Raw genomic sequence first — 20,813 nt, 5'->3', positions numbered from 1 at the left:
CCTGGCGTCGTGTTATCACTACCGTGGAGTGCTGGTTTATCAAGATGGGATATGGCACGGGCTGTAACTGCGATCCCTGTGCCCACATGTGTTGCTGGGAGCCACTCAGGACGCGGCCTCCTTTGAAGGGGCGTTTGCATTCCTGCCTTGTCATCAGGACACCAGGTAACAGGCGGCCAGGACACACTGGTGAATGAATCAGTATTGTGTGTTCACTGATACACGACTTAGAAGGCCTTGGGAAAGAGGCTCCTGCCTCGGCGCAAAGCACGTCTCCTGCACACGGGTTTCTCGCAGTTGGTGTGTACTGCCACTCACACACAGGCCTCCTGCGCCTTTTCTGCTCCCCCACTGCACATGTAGGCTTGCTGCATTAATGTACTCTCTCACTGCACTCGCCCACTGCACACGTAGGCTTGTGGCATTCCATGTACTCTCCCACTCACACGTAGGCTTGCTGCATTCCATGCACTCGCCCACTGCACACGTAGGCTTGTGGCATTCCATGCACTCTCCCACTCACACGTAGGCTTGCTGCATTTCATGAGCTCTCCCACTTCAAATGTAGGCTTGTTGCATTCCATGCACTCCCTCACTGCACTTGTAGGCTTGCAACATTCCATGAGCTCTCCCACTTCACTTGTAGGCTTGCTGCATTCCACGCACTCGTCCACTGCACACGTAGGCTTGCTGCATTCCATGAGCTCTCTCACTGCACTTGCTGTATTTCATGTTGTGACAAATCAACTTCCGGGGCACCAGTGGTCCAGGGAATATCGGTTTGTAAACCATAAATCAGTCCCAGACCTCTAATAAAACAGAAAGGATCCGAAAGGGTTGGAATAAAAAGCACGTTTTAAACCTCCTTGTCCAATTTTGGTAACATGGACCGAACAGCAGGCTTATTTCCGAAAGGTCGTGGATCGTTGGTTAGTTGCAACACAATGAAAGTACAGTTATTACCCAATGATAAAAGGAATGTCCTGTCAAGGTTGTATACAAATATCTACTTTATTTGTATCACAAGAGGCAGTCTAGCAACACTATGAAATACAACCCACCCAGTAAAGAAATGCAGAAAGCAGACTGTTTCAAAGAAGGAAAGGGGATGCACTCTGGATACTGACAGGAGGGGAGTCGGTATGGTTAATAACCACAACAGTTTGTTAAGGTTTCTTGGCTTTAGCACAAAGGGAGCAATGCGTCTGTCTCCAGGGGCCTTCTGGGAATGACCAGGGGGACAGAACCACAATGTACCTTGTGCTGTAGGTGTTCTGGGTGTTTGACTGGGTCAAGTCGGCTTCAAGGCGCTTTGCAGGCTTCTGTGACAGAGTTTGAGATGGGAGTCAGCTGCGGGTATCAGGCGGCAAGACGGTTCGGCTAGCGAAGTTGGGCGAACGGCTGCAGGCTTGCCGAGACGGCGGCTTAGGGTCAGGAATCGTTGTCTCAGTGCTGATCGGTGGCTCTAAAGCACTGGTCCAGATGTAGAGAATGTCTTTAAGTGACAGCGGCTTGATAACGGTCAGCGTTTTCGTTGTTTGCAGATTAAGGAACTCGACTGGCTTGAAAATGTCCTTTAATGTGGACATCAGTGGATGATCAATCGAGGCACTTCTCCCAGCTTCTTCAATGGGCTTGTGTTATCCTTTAAGGCACACAGCCCGCAGCGGTGGATTGTGTTGCAGGCAGCTGCCTTGTCCTTGGCTGTAGGTTCAGAGACCTTCTGGCACTTCCTTTCCAGGAATCTTGCTGCAGAGCCTAGCAGGGCACACTGTGTGCTGGCTGGGCACCGGTTCTGAAGTGGCTGGAAGGTCCTCTGAGTTCTGTATCTCCCTCTGTTCCCTGGGAGATGTTCAGGGGAGGGCTGTTGCTCCCCTCTTTGGAAGTCCTGGCCTTCTTCACTGGTGGAAGATGTAAGGCAGACTGTACCTTCAGCCATGGTCCAAGGTTGAGTTCCTCTTTGTTACTTCTGGTGAGGTTGTCAGATGATCTGACAAAATAGGGTCTCGGCCCTCCTTTAAAGCCAAGTGGGCCACAGTGATTGGTGTAGGCTAATCCTACCTTAATGAACAAATCCTGGGGTCCCCACCAACAATCTCCTGTATGTGTGAGGTCTTAACCAGAGTGCTTTGCAACAGGAAAAGTAAAGGGGTGACAACAGGAACAAAGTGTACCCTACAGCTAAAATGGCAGAACCCTTCTCTCAACAGAAAGGGTTCTGGGCTCACTCCCTTGTGTTACTATGTCCCACATATCTTCCTGTCTGTTGTGTTCAAAGAGCCTCTATGGTTAATGGACCCCACTGTGTGGTCCCTGTTAAAGCAGCAGGTCTCCCTTGAAGCTCTGGTGACACCAGACCTCCAGGCTCCTGCAAAACCACATTCTCATACCTTATGAACGGGGTCCCCCAAGCCGGGGTGCCTACTGTAAACAACAGTCCCAGACATGACAGTTCACTGCCATCGATACTGAGAGGCGGGAGCTGGCTTCAGGTTGACACAGTTGCATATGGAAGTTGTTGGGTTTCCTGCCTCCTTTGTTATCCTCTGCAGGCAGGTCCCGAGCAGGGTGGATCCATGGAGCCTTTGTTAGTTAATCAAGCTGGCATTGGCAGGGGGAGGGTGGGTCCTCCCGCTTCCAAAAGATGACATTGTGCACTCCTTAGCTGTCACATTCCAACTAAATATTACAGGGATGGACAGTGCCTGTAGGTGTTGTCCAGCCCAGAGTACACAGGTCTATGCTTTTGTCATGGTGTGAGCATAGGAAATGTGTGTGGATTAGCCCCATTAAGTTCTGCTGGTATTGATCATTAAATCAAATCCACTCAACCTCTCTTCCTGTATTGGGCCTCAACTGGCTAGACAGAGGGCCAATGAAGATGACCGTGCCAGATTACCCATAATTCCTCTTTATAATCATTAGCATCTTGTGGGAGAGGGGTAAGTGTGGGTAAGGAGGGGAGTTCAAAGAAAAGAGGAACAGAAAAAAAAAGCACAACATACGTTCCCCTGCATGACGCATTGCTATGGCGATGGGTAGGTGGAAACGGAAGGTGAGTCTGGAGGGTGTGGCGGATATTGATGCAGCAGCAGGAAGAAGGAAGGAGTGGCAGGTGGTCGTGTGCAGATGGAGAGGCAGGGCCAAGCAACACATGGGGTGCAGGGATAGCAGAGGCGAGCAAGAAAGCTGGTCGGAGCAGGGTGTTCATGTCCACCTTCAGTGTGATGGTGCAAATGGATGATGTACAGTAGTGGCTTGTACCACTACTATAATCAAAACATGATGGGTGGAAGGTTTTGAATTGATCTGAACCACTGGCACTGCTCTGGGCAACCTTCCACACCACCGTTTTTTAGCCCGTCTGCACCATTGCAAAAGGGGCCCGGTCCAGCCCTATGAAAATCAGTCAAGTACTACCACCAATGGGAGCAACCCCAGCCAGAACCGCTAGGCTAGGTCCCCTCTGCACAGAAACACAAGCAACCCCAGACATGTTTCAGCCTTGTTGGGCCTCCTCAGTGACGTTCAGCTTGGTTCCTGAAGGCGGAGCGGAGCAAGGGATGAAGGGAATGCTATGAGTGGGCACCGCCATATTTAACTGACGAGGGTCTTGAGTTGTGTGAATACATTCTCGGAAACCCAACTTGGCACTGTTGGGTATGGGTACGGGTACAGTATTGCAAGGACTGAAGTAACTCTATGGAGACTTTGTCATATTGAGCGCAAAAGTGACCCACGTCTAGGCATACCCTCTCTCACACAGGGAGACAAACTATAACCTAAGAAGGTGATGAGTGCAAGGTTTTGAATACATCTGAACCACTACCACTGCTCTGGGCAGCCTTACACACCACTGTTTTTTTAGCCCATCTGCGCCATTGCAAAAGGGGTCCAACCATATGCAAATCAGTCAGATGCTGCCACCAATGGGAGCAGCCCAGCCAGAACTGCTAGGCCAGGTCCCCTCTGCACGGGAACCCAAGCAACCCATGTTTCTGCCTTCTTGAGCCCCCTCAGTGAGATTCAGCTTGGATCCCTATGGCACAGTGAGCAAAGGGACCCCAGCCATAGGTTTGTCACAGTATATTGCAGTAAGAACACAAATTGCATGTAGATGCATGTTTCAGCCGTCCTCCTCATACAGTATTTCCCATGTGTAGGTGAAAATAAGGTTTTGCGATCCAGGCGGTCCTGGATTTCTGTGCATGTTTACACCTAAACATGCAAATAATTGTAAATGCTCCAAGCCATGGCTGCTCACGACGGAAGGCCTTTACATGGAATATGGAGCATCTCAATCCACATCAGAATCAGATGCGGGAAGAGATACTGCCCCTCATTACATGTTTGACCGGTGGTCCGGAAATAAGGGTGCCAGTAGCAATGTACCAGCACCCTTTTGTATTAAGAGAATGCCGGTACGGGCCACCGATCCCCCGACAGGCCTGACCTGCTGGGAAGTCAGGCCCCTACCGCCATGTCTCTCACTGAAGCAGCGGCAACGGTGCCGGTGCTTCAGTCTCCCCATCCCCATGCAGTCTTAAAGGACTCCATGGGAATGGGGATTTACCGTTCCCCTGCCACTTAAGTTATCAGGCAGTGAAATCAGTGTTGTGGGGTTGATGGCAACCTGCCGGTAGCAGCAGCGGGTTACCGCCAGCCTCGTAATGAGGGCCCCTGCTGGATTTGTAATACAGAGTAAATGAAGGCTGGTGGAAGGGTTCTTTCAATCGGTGCCACCACACCGTGTCACAAACCTATGCAAATCTGTGCATTGTGTTGAATGCACCTTCAGGTTGGAGGGTCCCCTTGCAGTAAAGCAGTGGTTATTTATATGCCCTGCATGGGGGTCATTTCTTGACACTTGACCTGAGTGTTCAACCCATTAATGTTCCAAGAGACATTGCGTAGTTCCTTTAAAATCTTGCGCTCGTGCAGGTAAGTTGTCGGGTGTGCCCTTGTCCTGCGCCACCTTTGATATAAAACTCAGCTCTCTGTGTGGTCAGGGACTGCAGCCCAACGACTGGTGAGACCATTGAGTACTACCTAACCCCCCAGTCAAAAACAAACACCTAAATATCTTAACGCTTATTCTCAAGCACTGGCATTTAGTGTGGGTGTGCCAGGAATGCCATGCCAATGACATAACCAGCTCTAGGAGGTCTTTCGATAATGTTCAACAAATGACTGCAGTCTAAGTCCCTACTAGTGTTGTGGCATATAGAAGGGAGATACCTCATAATACGAGCACCTGTGAACACGAGGAAGGTTGTTCTGCTCCATGTCTACCTCCCTAACCAGAAATTCACTAGAGTGCATCCTTGATGTAATGACAAAAGTCATGCAGAGCTCCACGACCAAGTGTGACAGGAGGTGACTTAAAGATGACTCTAGACAGACCCAAATTCCCTCTCATGTGTGTAGGTAAGGCAGGACAAACCAGCTTTGCAGAATCTGTGGAAGGAACAGACTTTGACTGATGTCTGGTGTCTGCAACACCCAAGTGTGAAGGACTTCACTTTCTACTCCTCTTCCCACAATGTGTAGTCCCACTGTGGCTGCTACTGGGACCACGCGGCTTTACGACACTGCCGCTGGTCTGATATGGGCAGCGTACATTGGTCAGACCGCTCGCCCATCCAACATAAAGAGAATCGGACCTCAGGGGCAAAGTAAGGCTCGATCTCTGAAGGAGGAGGCCCTGAGATAACCAGTATGAAAAGGAGTAGCCGTGGTTTTGGAGCTGGACATTGACAGCCGAGGGGATGAACCAATGATCTAGTACCGAAGATGGCAAACCTAAGAGCAACATTGCAGGAGGCTGCCGGTAAAGTCCGCCTCCCTCAAGGTCACTCTTATACCTCAGCCCCTTCCCCTTGGCCAAATAAACCAGCATTGGCAATGCCAATAGTTTGGGCTTTTGTATAGGCATGGGAAAGGCACTTGCCAGGCACTGCCGTAGTGGTATTAACTTGGCCATTGATGGTAGCAGGGGCAAAATGGTGCGAGTATCTGAGCATATAATAGCAGTGCCTGGCAAACACATAATCCTTATGCACAAGCCAAAACGGTTGGCTTTGCCAATGCTTGTTTTTAACAAGACTTCAGTGAAGGACATGTAGAGTCATTATAAATCGCGGCAGACCTGGTAAGACATTTTTATTACACCAATAGCTGGTTTACAACTCCAATTAAGTCATTAACTCTCAGAAGACTGCTGTGAAAAAACGCTGGCGGGAACAGAGTGTAAAGTTTGATGGTAAAGCTTAGTTAAAACGATCTGAAAGAGTTCCCAGGAGGAGGTGTTTTGGGCGAGGAGGGGCAGGAAGTGGATGGCAATGGCCATAGGCATTAGCATGGCCATGGGTACTCAATGGGTGGGTAAAAAACCAAACAACGCCTGCAGGCTTTTTGTCCCTCCTCATGTGCCATTTCTCCCCATCTGTACTCTAATGCAATAGTTTCAGCTTTTAGGTGGTGCAAGCGACGCCTAACGGCCCAAACTGAAAATAGGGAGCATTGAAAGATTCCACCATCTGTGTGATTGGAAAACCAGGGAGTGACGCTGAACTCTGGAACAGCTAAAGGCTGGTCTCCCTCATAAATGTGGCCACTACGACCCTCAAGAAGATCCTGATGGGGAGAATAGAGACCCTGGTGCCTAGTCTACTTCATGAGGACCAGGTTGGAATCATAGGGGGAAGAAGAGCTCAAGAGCAAGTCCACCTCTCAGCATCGGGCCCACCTCTCAGCATCGGGCATGCGACACTACAGCAGTGCAAACCAAGCCATGTCTTGTGTGATGGGTCTTTTGACAGAAGGTTTCGAGGAAAGAAGAGTTGGGAGAAAGTGTCACTGGCACAGTGGGCCCTCTTTACCAGCGATCAAATTCAAGGACCAATTTAAATGCCATTATACCAGAGAGAGCAGATTCAAATATGTTGTGGAGCTAATCGGCAGTGCCCACTCTCCCCCCGATGTTTCACTTGGTGCTGGAGACTTAGGGTTAAATGTCTTTATAGTGAAGTAATTTATAGCAAATGCCCATATATACATTTTATAGTGAATGCATTTATTTTTTTGGCGGGGTGTCCCCACCAACCGAAACCCCATTTCCGACGGCCAAAAACCCATCCCGAACGTTTCCAAAAAATATTTAAACCTTTACCCCACCCTAAATACATTCACTATAAAGGTTTTCAAGATAAAAGATTCGATCTATGGGCATTCAATATAACGGATTCAATATAAACACTGTCTACCGAGACTTAGACCATCAACCATTGAGATGTTGGCACATGTAGAAGGACCATAAGAGGCTGGCAGTAATGAAGTTGCTGTCTGCGGGCAATAGGCTCCTGGTTTTGGGTCCTCCAGAGGGAGACCTGCCTCGAACATTTGAATGAAATGAGAAGTATGGCAGTGAATCAGAATGCCAAATAAAGGGGGGGACTCAGCTGTGAGGTCTATGCAGCAGAGTCCACATTAATGGAGAATGCACTGTTTTAATCTACCTTAGGCAAAAGACAGACCGTTGCGATATGCAGAAAGGTCAGAGTGCTCTCCTGAGTAGCACACGGCGTATCGATACTGGGTGTAAGGTAGCAAACGTGAGTTACCCGGAGAACCAGATGCAGAAACATCCGGATTAGAGAAGAGGAGACGCAATTTATTCAGTTACCTAGTTAAGGAATTTGGGCTTCCAACCCAGGAAGGAACTGTTCACTGATTACAGCTTTGCAAAGGCATCTAGGAGAGAGATAAGGGCGGGGACGTCATTAAGGTGTCACCAGGGGTCACCAGGGGTCACAACTGCGACCCCTGAGCCCTCCCTTGCTACCCCTGTGGTCTCCTTTGCTACCCCTAAAAAAAACACACACATTTTGTGGCCAGCATCATTTCACTCTTTGGGCCAGCAGCATGTGGCTCTTTGTTTCTGGAGGGGCTGGTTTTCTGATAGCTATAGCCGTCAAGATAGCTCAGTGGCTTGAGCGCTCGCTGCTGCAATGTGCGTGTGATCTGCAGGTGGCAGGTTCAGCTCCCAGAAAGGTCAACTCTGCCTTTCATTCTGCTGAGGTTGATAAATGAGTACCAATACAGGTTGGGTGATATTGTATGTATATTTGTTCTATATGAAGCGCTTAAGCCTAAGTGATGTATAATACACATCATTATCGTTTGGCCTTGGGCGCCTGCTTGCATTTACAGTAATTTGGTAAATGGGCCTATACGCGCTGATATTAATGATACATATGGTGATCCATTTTTGTATGAAATATATTACTTTACAGGGAATAGCGTTATCATATTTTTCGTAGTGTACTTAGAAACAATGCTATGTGCTGCCCCTTCCTGTTTTGTCAAGGGGTGAAAGGTTGTTTTCCATCGCTTACCTTGATGTCACTTTGGGGTGGGGTCAAATGGCATCACTTCCTGTGATGTCATCAGAGGTCAAGGGTCATGTGATGTCACTTCCGCTACCCCTGGCATTTTGGTGAAATGACGTCCCTGGATAAGGGACCGGGTGGGACCTGTTTCCTGAGAGAAGAACCCCTCCCTCCCCCGGGCAAAGTGGATTCCCCTTTCATGTCAAATGTTCAAATGCAAAAATCTGAAAACAGCATAAAACGTTTGGAAAAAATGAGGCTCAATTGGGTAAAGTGAGAACAACTGGAAATATCACAAGCAACCTGGGCAAGATGCTTAGGGGATATCCCGCGAACATGTACAAATCTCCAACATGGCGTCTGGCTACAGAAAATGGCTTTCACAAAGCATTGGACGCAAGAGAAGATATTGAAACTGGGTTAGTCAGGTAGATGCTGGAGGAGTGCCGTGGGCAAGGGAAGTTACACACACAAGCCTAACTGGGACCTGCCTGAAAGTTACGCCATTTTGGTCATAATGGAGAGGATCAACTTGAGATGGAGAGACATAAGCCCGCCCCCCTCGCCGGGATACTCTGACTATCACTGGATAAAGAAGGTATTCCAGCGACTCGTACTAAGGAAATGGACGTCCGAAAGATGGAACACGTTGGAGGATTGGATAGAAGAATTGAGAAGGCTTGCTGAGATCACGAGACAGGGAACGCTACTTTCAAGATATACAGGGCAAATATCTCGAACTCTACTCTGATTGGCGCAAGCCTCTCACTAGGGGGTGCGTAGTGCACCTTATGTGTAGCAACTGGAATAGGGGAGCTGCGCGGCCTCACCCAACATATCCTTCCTTAGTCACTTGATATTGAACTAAACACGGGCTTATCTACTTGGCTCTTGGACGGGGTCCTTGAACACCTGCCCACTTCCCTCTTCCCAATCCCTGCATCCCCTTTCCTTTGGAACTATATAAAAACCTAATCAGATATCTGGGAAAATATCTATCCAAATCGCAGAGTGCTTTTAAGGCATGCAGATGATTTGTATGCACCTTAGAGCCCCCGCGCCGCCACCAACTGACCCTCTGCGTATTTCACCAGGCTAAGGCTTTGATCCCACTTAATAAAATGGAGGCAGTTCATTTGCCTCACCAAAGAGGCATGACTGATTTTGTTTTTGTTTTTCAACTGCCATTTCGGTGATCAAAAAATCAATAGGCCTTTCTGTGCCCAGTCCGGGGGCCACCTTTGTGATGCTTTGCGCCCCCCCTTCGCCCCCCGCACCCACTCCAGCTATTCCCTAAGATGGTCAGTGGACAAATATTTAGGACAGAGAAAAAAAAAATGATGTCTTGTGGTTGCAGTCCACTTGTGTACATTGCCATACAAGTTTCCTTAATATAGTTGATTATGCACTGTTTTGGACATGAACCCCTGACTGAGGGGAGTGGAGGGTCACGTGATGCACCAAAGATATTTGCAGATGCTGTTCATCAAGATCAATTGTTGAGTTTTCTTCCCTTGGTTTTATGGTTCATTTGATGTAGCTCAATGCTCAACATTGTTACCAAATTCAAGTGATGATATCAGCGTACCTCTGATAACCTGCATCCGCTATGTGTTCCTATCCTGAATAAGGCACACAGCCTCACATTGCTTCACAAGCGGAATTATCAAACAGAAGCACAGCCAGAATGTTCTCACACGTTTTCACCATCCTTTATTGAGCCTTGGAGTAAACACTTAACGTGCATAAAGTGCAACTTGCACACAGCAGAATAATACACAATGGAAAAGTACTATTAAAACAGGCGTGGCAATAGAGATCCCGCCCCACATGACAGCGGGACATATTCTCCTTTACAGATCGATTTAACTGCCAAAGTCCTGACCTGAAATGACCAAATACGGGCTTGTGATTAACATTGCACCTTTTTGAAGCAGTGATTTTGAAAGTATACCAATTTTCAGAAAGGTTCTATTTTTTTGCAGAAAAGGGGCACAAGTCCCCACTGGCGCATTGGATTCAGTTTGAAATGCGATTTAACTTGGCACAGTCAACTTCCCTTAAAATATGTTGTTCCTAGTCACGGGCAAGCTTTTTGTGCGAAATGTAACATTTTGAGTGACTTGAAGTTTGCGCGATCACCTAAATGCATCTGTGACGCGCCCTCTGTAAGTTCGCCCACACCACCAGCAACCTTTGCTAGACATTGAATGCCATGTCTACCATTGGTCATTGGGAGCCGACGGGATCCCGATGGACTCTCGAGTCATTGGGAGCCGGCGGGATCCCGATGGACTCTCGAATCTCTCCACAGAGTTCTGTGGGATCAGCGAGTTCTGTCGGACCCATGAAAATATTCGTGGGATGCCTGAATTTCGGGAGGGCGCAACCTGTGAACATTTGCAGGTGACTTTTGTGGAAGCTTGCCACCATCGTATCTTTATTGCTTTCCATGAGACGGTCTTGAATTTTCTCAAGACTTTGGTGGTCATTACAGCTTTCTCGGTATCCCGCCGATAATTCCGGTGGGATACCGGGAAAGCTGTATTGCCGTCTCCGCCGTCCGATATTCCGGTATTACTGGGATATTACGGGTGGCGGTGCAACGGTAGGTTCCCAACCACTGAATCGCTGGCACCTCTGTGAACGGTACCAGTGATTCAGTGAATTCACTGCCAGTAGGGGCCCGAATTACCGGCAGGCCAGGCCTGCCAGTAGTTCACTGCCCCTACCGGCAGATTCGAAGTATACCGGTCTGGAAAAGGTTCTGGTACACGTTGTTACCGGCACCTTTTTCCAGAACGGCATACTCGGAATGACCCCCTTTGATGGTAGATTGACTCATTTTGCAGCTGTGTCAGAATTACTCTTACTCTGTTACATATTCAGACAAAACAACTGCAGATTTCAGTTCTTTACAATAGACTTTTTTCATGAAGACTATACCTTAAGGGATATAATTATAAGGAGACATTTTGGAAAAGATTGCCCTTATTTTAGATTAAAAAACATTGTTTCGAATTAAGCTTGGAATCAGATTTAAAGCACCAGAATAAAGCCTACAGTACATATGTCAAATTGGCATCAGTAACTTTATTGCCAATTTATTTCATTAGAGGTGTGAGCTGATAACATGCTAAGAAACACTTTTATACACAGCACATGCTACTTTTGACATTATCCATTTAATGCACATCATATACGCTTAATGTCATAAAGAGGTAATAATGAGTGTACATAGAAGCATACGGCTAGCGTAGAAATAAAGGCGTGTTTGGAACTGTTAACAGTTTAACACTTTTTCGGGGTCCTTCTACAAAGTTTGATTTTGGTTTTATTCTGAAACTTTTGACAGCACTTTAAAGTCAACCTTTAACAAGAAAGAGGCAGAGAAGACATGTCCTTTCCTCTCTTTAGCTGTTGGCTGGATTTTTGCCATCTTCTGTCCCTTCCCATCTTTGCTTCTAGCTGATTGGCTACAGGTGCTTGGCTGGAAGTTATATCACATGATCCATCCAGTAGCGGTACTCTCTTCTGATTGGTTTGTGTGGAAGATGCCAATCAGCTGGCCATTTCATTTATGAAATAGCCATCACTTCAATTCTGTACAAAATAATGCAGTTCTTTTTGTCATTCTAGAAACGCTGGCATGCACTCTGAGGACGTTCACAGACCAAAAGAGTCCACTCACAGGACGACATTTATACTTGATACTGAATTATTAGAACAGTTAGCACCCTTCTCTAATCCAAATCGTAACACTGATAGAAAAGAAATTAAGATATGAATAGAATGCCTGGATTATGACTAATCTATTGATGAGCTGTGACTGGGAACAGACGATTCACTTTGTGTATGGCGCTGCGCAGTCGTGGAATATCAAAGCTGAGGGGAACCTGTTTGACATCATCACACTATGCGTGCCTTCAAGGACTGTGACACAGTTGCTTCTCAATTTCTCTGCGCTTCGCTTTTTTCTGTTTTGAACTGCCATACTCATGCATTCTCTAAGGACGTTAAATATTTTAAAGATTTGCATCCGTCATTTGCCTGCAAATGTGGATAGCCCTTTTTGTTCTTACAATCATTGACCCCTCACCAGGCAATGACTAACCTGTACAAAACAAATAAAAATGAGTGTGGACGGTGACTTCTCTTTTATTAAGTGGTACTTTTAACTTCAGGTGTGGTATGGTTTGGAAAATGCAGAGAACATTAGTTTGTATACTTTATCAATTCCTCTAAACTCCACATTTATAGGGTTCAATTACTGAAATGTTACGGGTGTGAGCCTTAGTCCAACATGTTGCTGTTGCTTAAGGCTTTCATTCAAATATATGATTTGAGTTGAGCTTTTTTCAGCTGCGGCTTCTACTATAGCCAATGTCAGTCATGTTTTAACACACTTCTTTTCACCAATCCAAACGGTTGGGCCATGTGTCTTTGGAACCAGGTGCCAATGTTCCACTCATCAGCGCTCCCACCTCTGCCTTAACCCAATGTCACGGTTTGCTACACAAGGTAGCTGGAGTGCATTCCATGTCTGAGATGCAGAACTTGAAAAATACTTTGCATCCACAAATATCATCCACATACCAACTATGGTGGCTGATTACAAAACCCCAGAGCACTCATACTTGGCATCAAGACAAAGTCAATGTGAACACGGCCATGAAAAGTGTAAACAATCTCCTAAACTAGAACCTTGTCCTTCACCTTCCATCTTTCTTGGCTTTGAACCTACCGTACGGTCCAGGTTAAACTGCCTGGAACATTTTCATTGATGATCTAAAACCCTCACTTAAGCTAATCAATCGTGCACTGCAACAGATATGCACCAAATTGAAAAAAACTTGAAGGACTTACTTTTATTCTGCATAACCACTGGCACCTATTATATATTAACTAACCACTGAGCACATCCTTAGCAATATTACACTGCGTTTACAGTACATCAGGATTTTAAGGAACATTATCAGTAACAGGCTGGTTAAGTCATTATTGTTATTGCCTGACCTTATACACTTTAATTAGAAGCATTAAATTAGACAAAGAATGGCTTACTTATTATTTCTCATTAGCCAGGACATTATTTACAATCAAAAGCATGCCTTGTGCAAAATTGAAGAGCTCACATGGGCTTCAAAATTGGGGTGCATATTCATATGGAGTCGGTTTTTGGTTTGCTGTGTACATTTTATAATGTACATTGCCAGAGGCACGTAAACCTCTCCCATTATAAGCATTTTCCTGCAATTATAATTTACAAAGACAAAATAAAGTGAATAGCCTACATTCCTCTATGGCTACATTCCTCTACGACTACTTGGCGTCATTGGATTTTACTTCCTGTGTCAAGGGTCTACATTGTCTACCAATGGGATTTATCTGACGCAAGACTATAACAGGTAGACTAAGCCCACTATATGTGTACTAATGTCGTAAATGTTGCAGTGATCTCTGTAGTATGACTTATTACTCATACATTGCCAGTGTGGTTCAGCTGCTGGAGGAGAGAATGAACCGCCACTGACCTTTTTAATACAAAAATAGCATATTTCCAACTTTTCATGGCAGGAAAGGCATTTTTTGTTGTTGCAGGAATGGCTTGTAGGAAACCGAGAACAAGTCCTCACTTATTAACAATAAATGTACAACATATTACATTCTTTGCTCCTGTAGGAACAGAGCTCCCCAGTAATCCTTACAGCTGGCGGAACATTATTTTTCGTCTGTTCTTCCTTGAGTTGGTAGAGAGTGTTGATTCTTAGTGAAAAGTGTTTGGGTTGGGTCGGATCATCATGACTACTTTCTTTAGGGAATAGGAGCCGCCACGGAACTCTGCCCAGTAGACGCCATCCTGGTATCTACTGCGGTAGTGTCCTCCCCGATACCAAACGCCATTGAGATTGGAGTGAGCGCAAGCATTGTACCACCATCCTCCCTTCTGATAATGGGCACAGTTACCTAAGGTGTGAGAGGAAAAAGAATGTTCAGTAAGTTTGCCAGGAAAACCAGTCATATCTTGCACATTAGACTAAAATGGAAGTGATGGAAACATGTTAGGCTTTTTGAAGAGAGCATTCTTACAAATATTGTTCCCTTAGATCAGGCTACAGTGTTTTTAAAAATGGTTCAGAATTTGGTTCACTAGGGAATTGACAGTCACACCAATTTTACCAAAAATATTCACTCTCACAACAAAACCAGTTGCAAAATAGCATTTTCTTTTAAAAGAAGAAAAGCCTATTTGATTTTTTTGTAAACATTTTGCCAAAAAAAAGAAAAGATTTAAGTATTAAATAGGGCCCATCTTACAAAAATATACAATACGAAAGGAAACCACTTTTGAGAAAAATTGAAAGAAAATTCACTAATCATTGCCTCAAACATGCCATAAAATACTTTCTAATTCCTCTTGTGTTCAAAACAGAAAATATTTCAGATTTTTTAAAACAGATTTTCCTATTTGTGAAAAGAAAAGAAAAACGGATGCCCAGCCCTACTTGAGCCTCCACTGATCACTCTTCTTTGTGCGTTTGAAGGTATTGTTGATTGTATAATGGAAACCCGCCTACTGCAGGCCAAACTCTAACTTCCCCGATGCCAGCCAAGAAACAAACGACAGATGGTAATTATTCTTGAGCAGTACTCAGAATGTCCAGTCTTCAGCAATTTAGCACTTTGAACATGATTTCTAAAGCTGGCACTTGCTCTATTGAGGGAAATGTGTCTGATAAAGTCCAAAGAAGTGACTTGGAACTGTGTAGCCCTAATTTGATTTAGTGTTAAGGACCAGTGATCTTGAATAACTGATGACCACATCATCAGTGTCATCATATCACACTCATGATTAAAATCACTGCAACAAAATTCAATTGTATCTGTGATTGTATAAGGACGACGCCTCGTCTATAGCTATGTGAATTCAAAAGCCCTACGTACTTACTTTAAATTAGCATAATTGTCTCACAAATTACTGTAGGTAGCTATATTTTTCTTCCTGCTTTAAAAGTCTGAAGTAGGGCTAGGGTGTGCTACCACCTTGGCTTTATTTTAACTAGGGGAAAAGGGTCTTAAAAAATGTGTAAAACAGGCGAGACATCAAGATCTCTTCTTAAATACATTGAAAGTGTAGATAGCACAATGTTGCAAAATACATCTTATAATGTGTTCTTTATAAAGCAGGGTTTTCGCGCCTTGAAACACTTGTGTATAGGCGCGTCATAAATGCCATATCATATCATATCATATTTAAATCTAAGAAAACAAGTTGTCTGTTCTTTGATTTATCAATTACTTTTTCAAAATGCCAAACTGGTTTCTATTGAATGTCTACATCGGGCTATTATTCTGTTCACTGTTTACCAACATAAAGTCCTACCTGAGTATACATCGTGGTCTCTGTCCAGTGTCGTAAACTGCTTGCCGTTGTGCCAGGTGAAGGAATCGCCGGCATTGCCATTATAGCGACCGACCCGCAGCTTGTAATATTCACTCTCTGGCTCCAGTCGGAAGCTAGCGTACTCTGCAAACACCTTTCGGCCTGACCAGTCTTCCATTGTTATGAGCAGCTTGTAGTTTCCCTGATTGGTGAGCCAGTAAATGTTTTCTAAGCCCAGCCAGTACTCTCCATCAATGTTGCCAAATCCTTGCTGTGAACAAACAAGAGAACAACCTAAATTACTCTCTCACATTTGTTTCGTCCATTCTTTAAATATATGCCAATTGTATCATTCTTTAGGGCAGTATAGTAGAAGCGGTGGAAAGTAAGGAATACTTATGTAGATGTTACAAATATTTGAAGTACTTAGAAAGGTTATCAGCAGTTTCCTAAATGGCAAAGGCAGAGAACACATTCTGACTAGTACTCTCATTGCATGAGAAGGAATGGCCGGCTTTTTCAACCCAAGGCCTTACACAAACAACCTACAAAAAACCACTGTGCGTAAACCAAAGTAAGGGAATTTAAGGTAAGGATGATCTACAAGCAAGGAGGGTTATCACAGTGTTCAAACTGAGACAACCTCATGCCAGAACACTTCAAGACCAGTCTACCTTTATCTTACCAGGCAGTTGTAAGCATTACTTCCATGTACCCCCTCCGTGGCTCATGCCTGTACCATGTATCAAATAGTCTGAAGCTGCCCTGGAGCTGAATGTGATGATGCACACACATGTAATGTCTGTCCATCATGACAATGCTAATACTTCCCGGCCAGTTTATTTTATCTGCACCACTTTTTTAAATATTATTTTGGGGACAAGGGAAGACCCTTTTGTTTCACGCTCTCTATGTAAAGTAATTAATTTTGGTACACAAAAATAACAAATCAGGTTTATTTTAAAAAGTGAATCGGTTCTATTATCGTGCACGGGAACGGGATTGGGTATCGAACCCGTGCTGCTCAGTGGGGTCTTGCTTCCAAGACAGACTTTCCTCATGGCTGTTTTATCACTTGTGTGCTTCTTTTTGCACAATTGTTTGCATTTACATTTACAGAAATAAGTGGATATTGTGGGTATTCGGGCTAACTGAAGAACGATTATAGTGAGAAAGTTATTTTAATTTCTCTTTAGTGATCACCTGACGTAGGGAACTGGAGCTGTATACCTCCCTGGTAAGGTGTGAAATGGTGTGGTTGCCGTTTCAGAAGTTTAAAAAAACTACAAAAGAAATTGGCATATGAGAAAAAGGAGAAGGGAACTATTGTGAGTCTGTTTTCCCTTTCCATTGCAGCCATCAGGGATGGGATGTTGCCAATTGGGAAGAAAATGCAGCGGTGTCGAATAGGTAGGTCAGGAGGTGGTAATGTGTAAAGTCTAGGGGCACTGATTGTGGTGACAGGAGGGGGGCAAAGGGGTGGAGATCATAGGGGAAATTTAAGTTTTAGGGCCGAAGCAGGGGAGAGCAAGGATGGAAAATGGTGGCACCACGGCCTCCAGCAGCCAGGGAGTCTTGAAAGGCAAGCAATGCCATGAAATAAGATGCACCTTTCGAACCCCCTGATGTTGCAAGCCAGGTGCAAATTTGGTGGAATGCTAAGTAGGATTCCTTTCACACATTGGAATATTTGAAGGATTAAAGAGACCAGTTGACACGTAGAAGACCCTGTTCTGAAACTATTTTGGCAAAGTGTTTCTAAAAGAGCATCAGCGGTGTTGTCCACATTGGATGAGTGTTTCCCAGGGATGGTTGTGAACGTTCACTGCATGTTGTGTCTCCTGGTGCGTATACAGGAGTAAGCAGTAGCGGACAGCTCTTTCATTTAGACTGGCTTTTCTACAACAAGTTTACTTTTGAACTTCTATAATTTAACATCAAAACTAGGTATCATGGTATATACACTCTGTAATGCTTTTGGTCATGTGAGTATTTCTAACAGAGAGCTCTTACATAGGCTCCAGAAGATGGTCAACGGAACCGTGCACAGCTGCAAGTCTAGAGTCAGGAGTTGACATGGGTTCTGTTGTACGTTGAGAGCTCGGTGGCCTAATGCCGGAATGTTGAAAAGCATGTGGATAAAATACTTGAGGTCTGGGGAAAGGGGGCGCCAGTAAGAAACTACTACGACAGTTGTCGGTTCTGGTGACAGTATGTGCATCCAGTGGGATAATGGCTGAGGGTCAAGAGGCATGGTTGCGGATCTTGGGGATGTGGTCAAAGTTTGGTCTGGATGCACTGGAGGTGCAAGCGATCAAATGTTAGGTATGTGACAACAGCAATGGCTCAGCTGTTTTCAAATAGCACCCGAGTCAAGACGCAAACTACTTCAGAGAGGGTAACATTACTTAAATGAGCAGCAACATGATCAAAGGTGGTGCTCACACAGAGAATACTTTCTAATTAATGTGTGAGCAGTCGGTGCAAATCAAGGCCCATATTACAGAAAATGCGCACCGCCACAGTACTTTGTTGCATAGTAATTGCAGAGGCCCAAACATTGCCCTAGTGCAAACAGTCATTGCAAGAATACATATCTGCTCTTTGGGCAGTATTCACCTCATAGAACATAGTGTGCAAAATTACACTTACAGTTGGCTGTACTAGGGGTAAAACCTTTTAACGCGTGGGCCATTTCGGCCAATCTTGGAAATGCAGCTTTCAGACTAGCCAGTCATAGCTTTGAGTTAAAATGTCTCCTGAAATACTTCTGAACTAGAACTGCTGGAAGATTCTATGCATTATGTGTTCAGTTAAGAAGGCCCTGCCCGCGCGCGTTTGTGCGCGAGTGTGTGTGTGTGCGTGTGTGTGTGTCTCTCCTTTTGTGCATTTCGTACCCACAGTTACACTAGTGATGATCACACCAGACACCTTTCTACCTTTATTTTCTTTCTTCTGGCCCATTCATCTGCATGCCTGCGATTGTATATTTCAATCCCATTAATAAGTGATTTTCTTTGCCCTGATCGCTGTAAAATCGAACCAGCTTCTGTGTGCTGAAGCTACAGCGTGTCGTGAAACGTAAATGCTGATATTGGCGAATTGCCCATTTCTAAGGGTTTCCATTCATGGCTGCTATGGGAGATGTGGTTCGAGGATTTGCCATGGTCCAGAGAATTTGGTCAACCTGGCAACCTGGGTTAAGAGCCCGGGTCCCGGGATCCAGAGTTGACAGTGTCCAGCAGAGGACCCATTCTGAAAGCCTGAAGCCGTGCAAATGCGTAGTATAACTGTGTAATACGCAAGCAATTCAGACTCATTGCGACTGGTACTAATGACACTAAAAGTGCCAACATTTCATTGGTGGGCGGTCATTTGGTTGCATCGTGAATGTCGTAGTAGTCATTTATATAGCGCCTTTTCCATTTGCATGGCCTCAAAGCGCTTTGTGGTAGGAACGCCCACTGGGATCGAAGTTCAGGTATGGGGATAGTTTTCAGTGGAGGCTTAAGGTGCATGCGTTCATTTGGCCAAGATTAGAAGTTAGGAGGGCTGGCTAGACTCCAGTAAGCAGCCTGAGAGGCCAGGCATGTCAATGGGTGCTGAGGGAGGTCACGACAGACTCGATATGTACCCAGCTAGGTCGAAATGTGTCCTAGGTTGTTGCTGTATTCTCATGGCAGAGGTGTTGAGGCAAGTCTGGAGTTTCAGTGTGAAGTGGGTATTTGACGAGCTAGACCAAATTTGCCATAGCCGCAGCTGCATTCTAAAGTGCATGGCTAGGTAGCCGGGCCTGTGGCAGATGACCACCAAGTGGTGCGTTTATACATCCCTTGAGCTCAGAGCGAGCTTATCTTTGATGTCGCTGTGTCCGCTCTAGCCAGCGACCTTCGTAGACAATTCCAGGCATCATGGACAGGCTACCCTCGGGTCAAACCAAGTGCAATTGACTGGTTGTCCTAGACCATCTTCTAGGCGGGATAGACAGGCTGCCGTAGAATCTAGGATAATGGGATTTTCTAAGCGCAAGTGGCTGGTTTCCTTTATAGTCTTACTACATATCTTCCAAGTTCTCCATACGCTATCCAAACGAGTCTACTAAGTGCGATATTGGGTATATCTGTGTAGAACTGCTGTGCGTTACAATGGCTAACCTACGTAGTTATAAGTGCAATGGGGGGTTACCAGCCTATATCTTTGACCGCCACAGGCGGGCTAAACATTATAAGGTGTCAATGTTCCACAGCTGATGTTTGATCATGTGCAAAGCGTGGACTGGGGTTCAGTTAGCAGGGCGGGCCACCGCAATACCGGCTGTCATCCGCTGATGGGTTTGTGCATGAAAGGTTTTCAACGATGAATGTGTGTACGGTGATGCGTGTAAGGCAGGCCAGCTGGCATCCGCCGGTGGCTATGTGTATGAGAGTCTGACACTGCAACAGTATTGCTGTAGGCTGTGCTCAAGAGGAGACTACACAGGCCAGTTAATAACATTGTGTTGAGAACTGTGCATCTTCCTTCTGAAAGTGTTACAAGACACCTCCTTGTGGCTAGATTTGTGTGCTTCCTAGGGCGATCTGTCAGGAATCAGCACTCTGTCGAATGACAGTCCAAGGGCATTCACACTCAAGCACATGTCGGTTTATTGGACTATCGAAGGAAGCACGAACGAGATCAAGCGCTGAGATCGTCTTACCTTGTACGTCTCCCAGTTCCGGAAGAAGTTGACAGAGCCATCCAGCCGCCTTTGGATGACTGTCCAGCCACCGGGATCATGCCTTTGGTCACACCAGACCTGCATCAGTCGGTTAGCGTTGTCAGGCTTCACAAGGTATATGGTGCTGGTGTCATGGCCGTCTTCCAATGCTTGCAAGCAATCTCTCCATGGCCCTATACAAGGGAGATTCTGGTTAGAAGGTGGTTGCGTTTCCTCTGTAACATGACCCACAGTATAGCACAAAGACACACCTAGAAACAGCACTTAGGAGGGGGGTACATTCTTGACCCTAGGATTACAAGGAATAACCCCCAACTCTGAC

The 20,813-nt window shown here is 45.5% G+C and overlaps 2 protein-coding genes across 10 annotated transcripts in view; one reads left to right on the top strand and one right to left on the bottom strand.

Annotated features, from left to right (window-relative positions):
- Positions 1–20,813, top strand: part of RALGPS1 (Ral GEF with PH domain and SH3 binding motif 1) — a 2,625,553-nt gene that overhangs the window by 1,447,397 nt on the left and 1,157,343 nt on the right. The window lies entirely within an intron of this gene.
- The window catches only part of ANGPTL2 (angiopoietin like 2), a 156,647-nt gene continuing 147,297 nt past the window's right edge, over positions 11,464–20,813 (bottom strand). For both annotated transcript variants that reach the window (XM_069609369.1, XM_069609368.1), the window contains exons 3-5: positions 20,471–20,664; positions 15,775–16,045; positions 11,464–14,357 (exon numbers count right to left, since the gene is read on the bottom strand). In XM_069609369.1, coding sequence (XP_069465470.1) covers positions 14,158–14,357; positions 15,775–16,045; positions 20,471–20,664 — 665 coding nt within the window. In that variant the 3' untranslated portion in view covers positions 11,464–14,157. The remainder of the gene's footprint in view (positions 14,358–15,774; positions 16,046–20,470; positions 20,665–20,813) is intronic.

Source organism: Ambystoma mexicanum, chromosome 8 (genome assembly GCF_040938575.1).
Source record: "Ambystoma mexicanum isolate Mex_15411 chromosome 8, UKY_AmexF1_1, whole genome shotgun sequence".
NCBI lineage: Eukaryota > Metazoa > Chordata > Amphibia > Caudata > Ambystomatidae > Ambystoma > Ambystoma mexicanum.
Note: the sequence above shows the minus strand (reverse complement) of the source record. Positions and strands in the feature narration are given on the sequence as shown.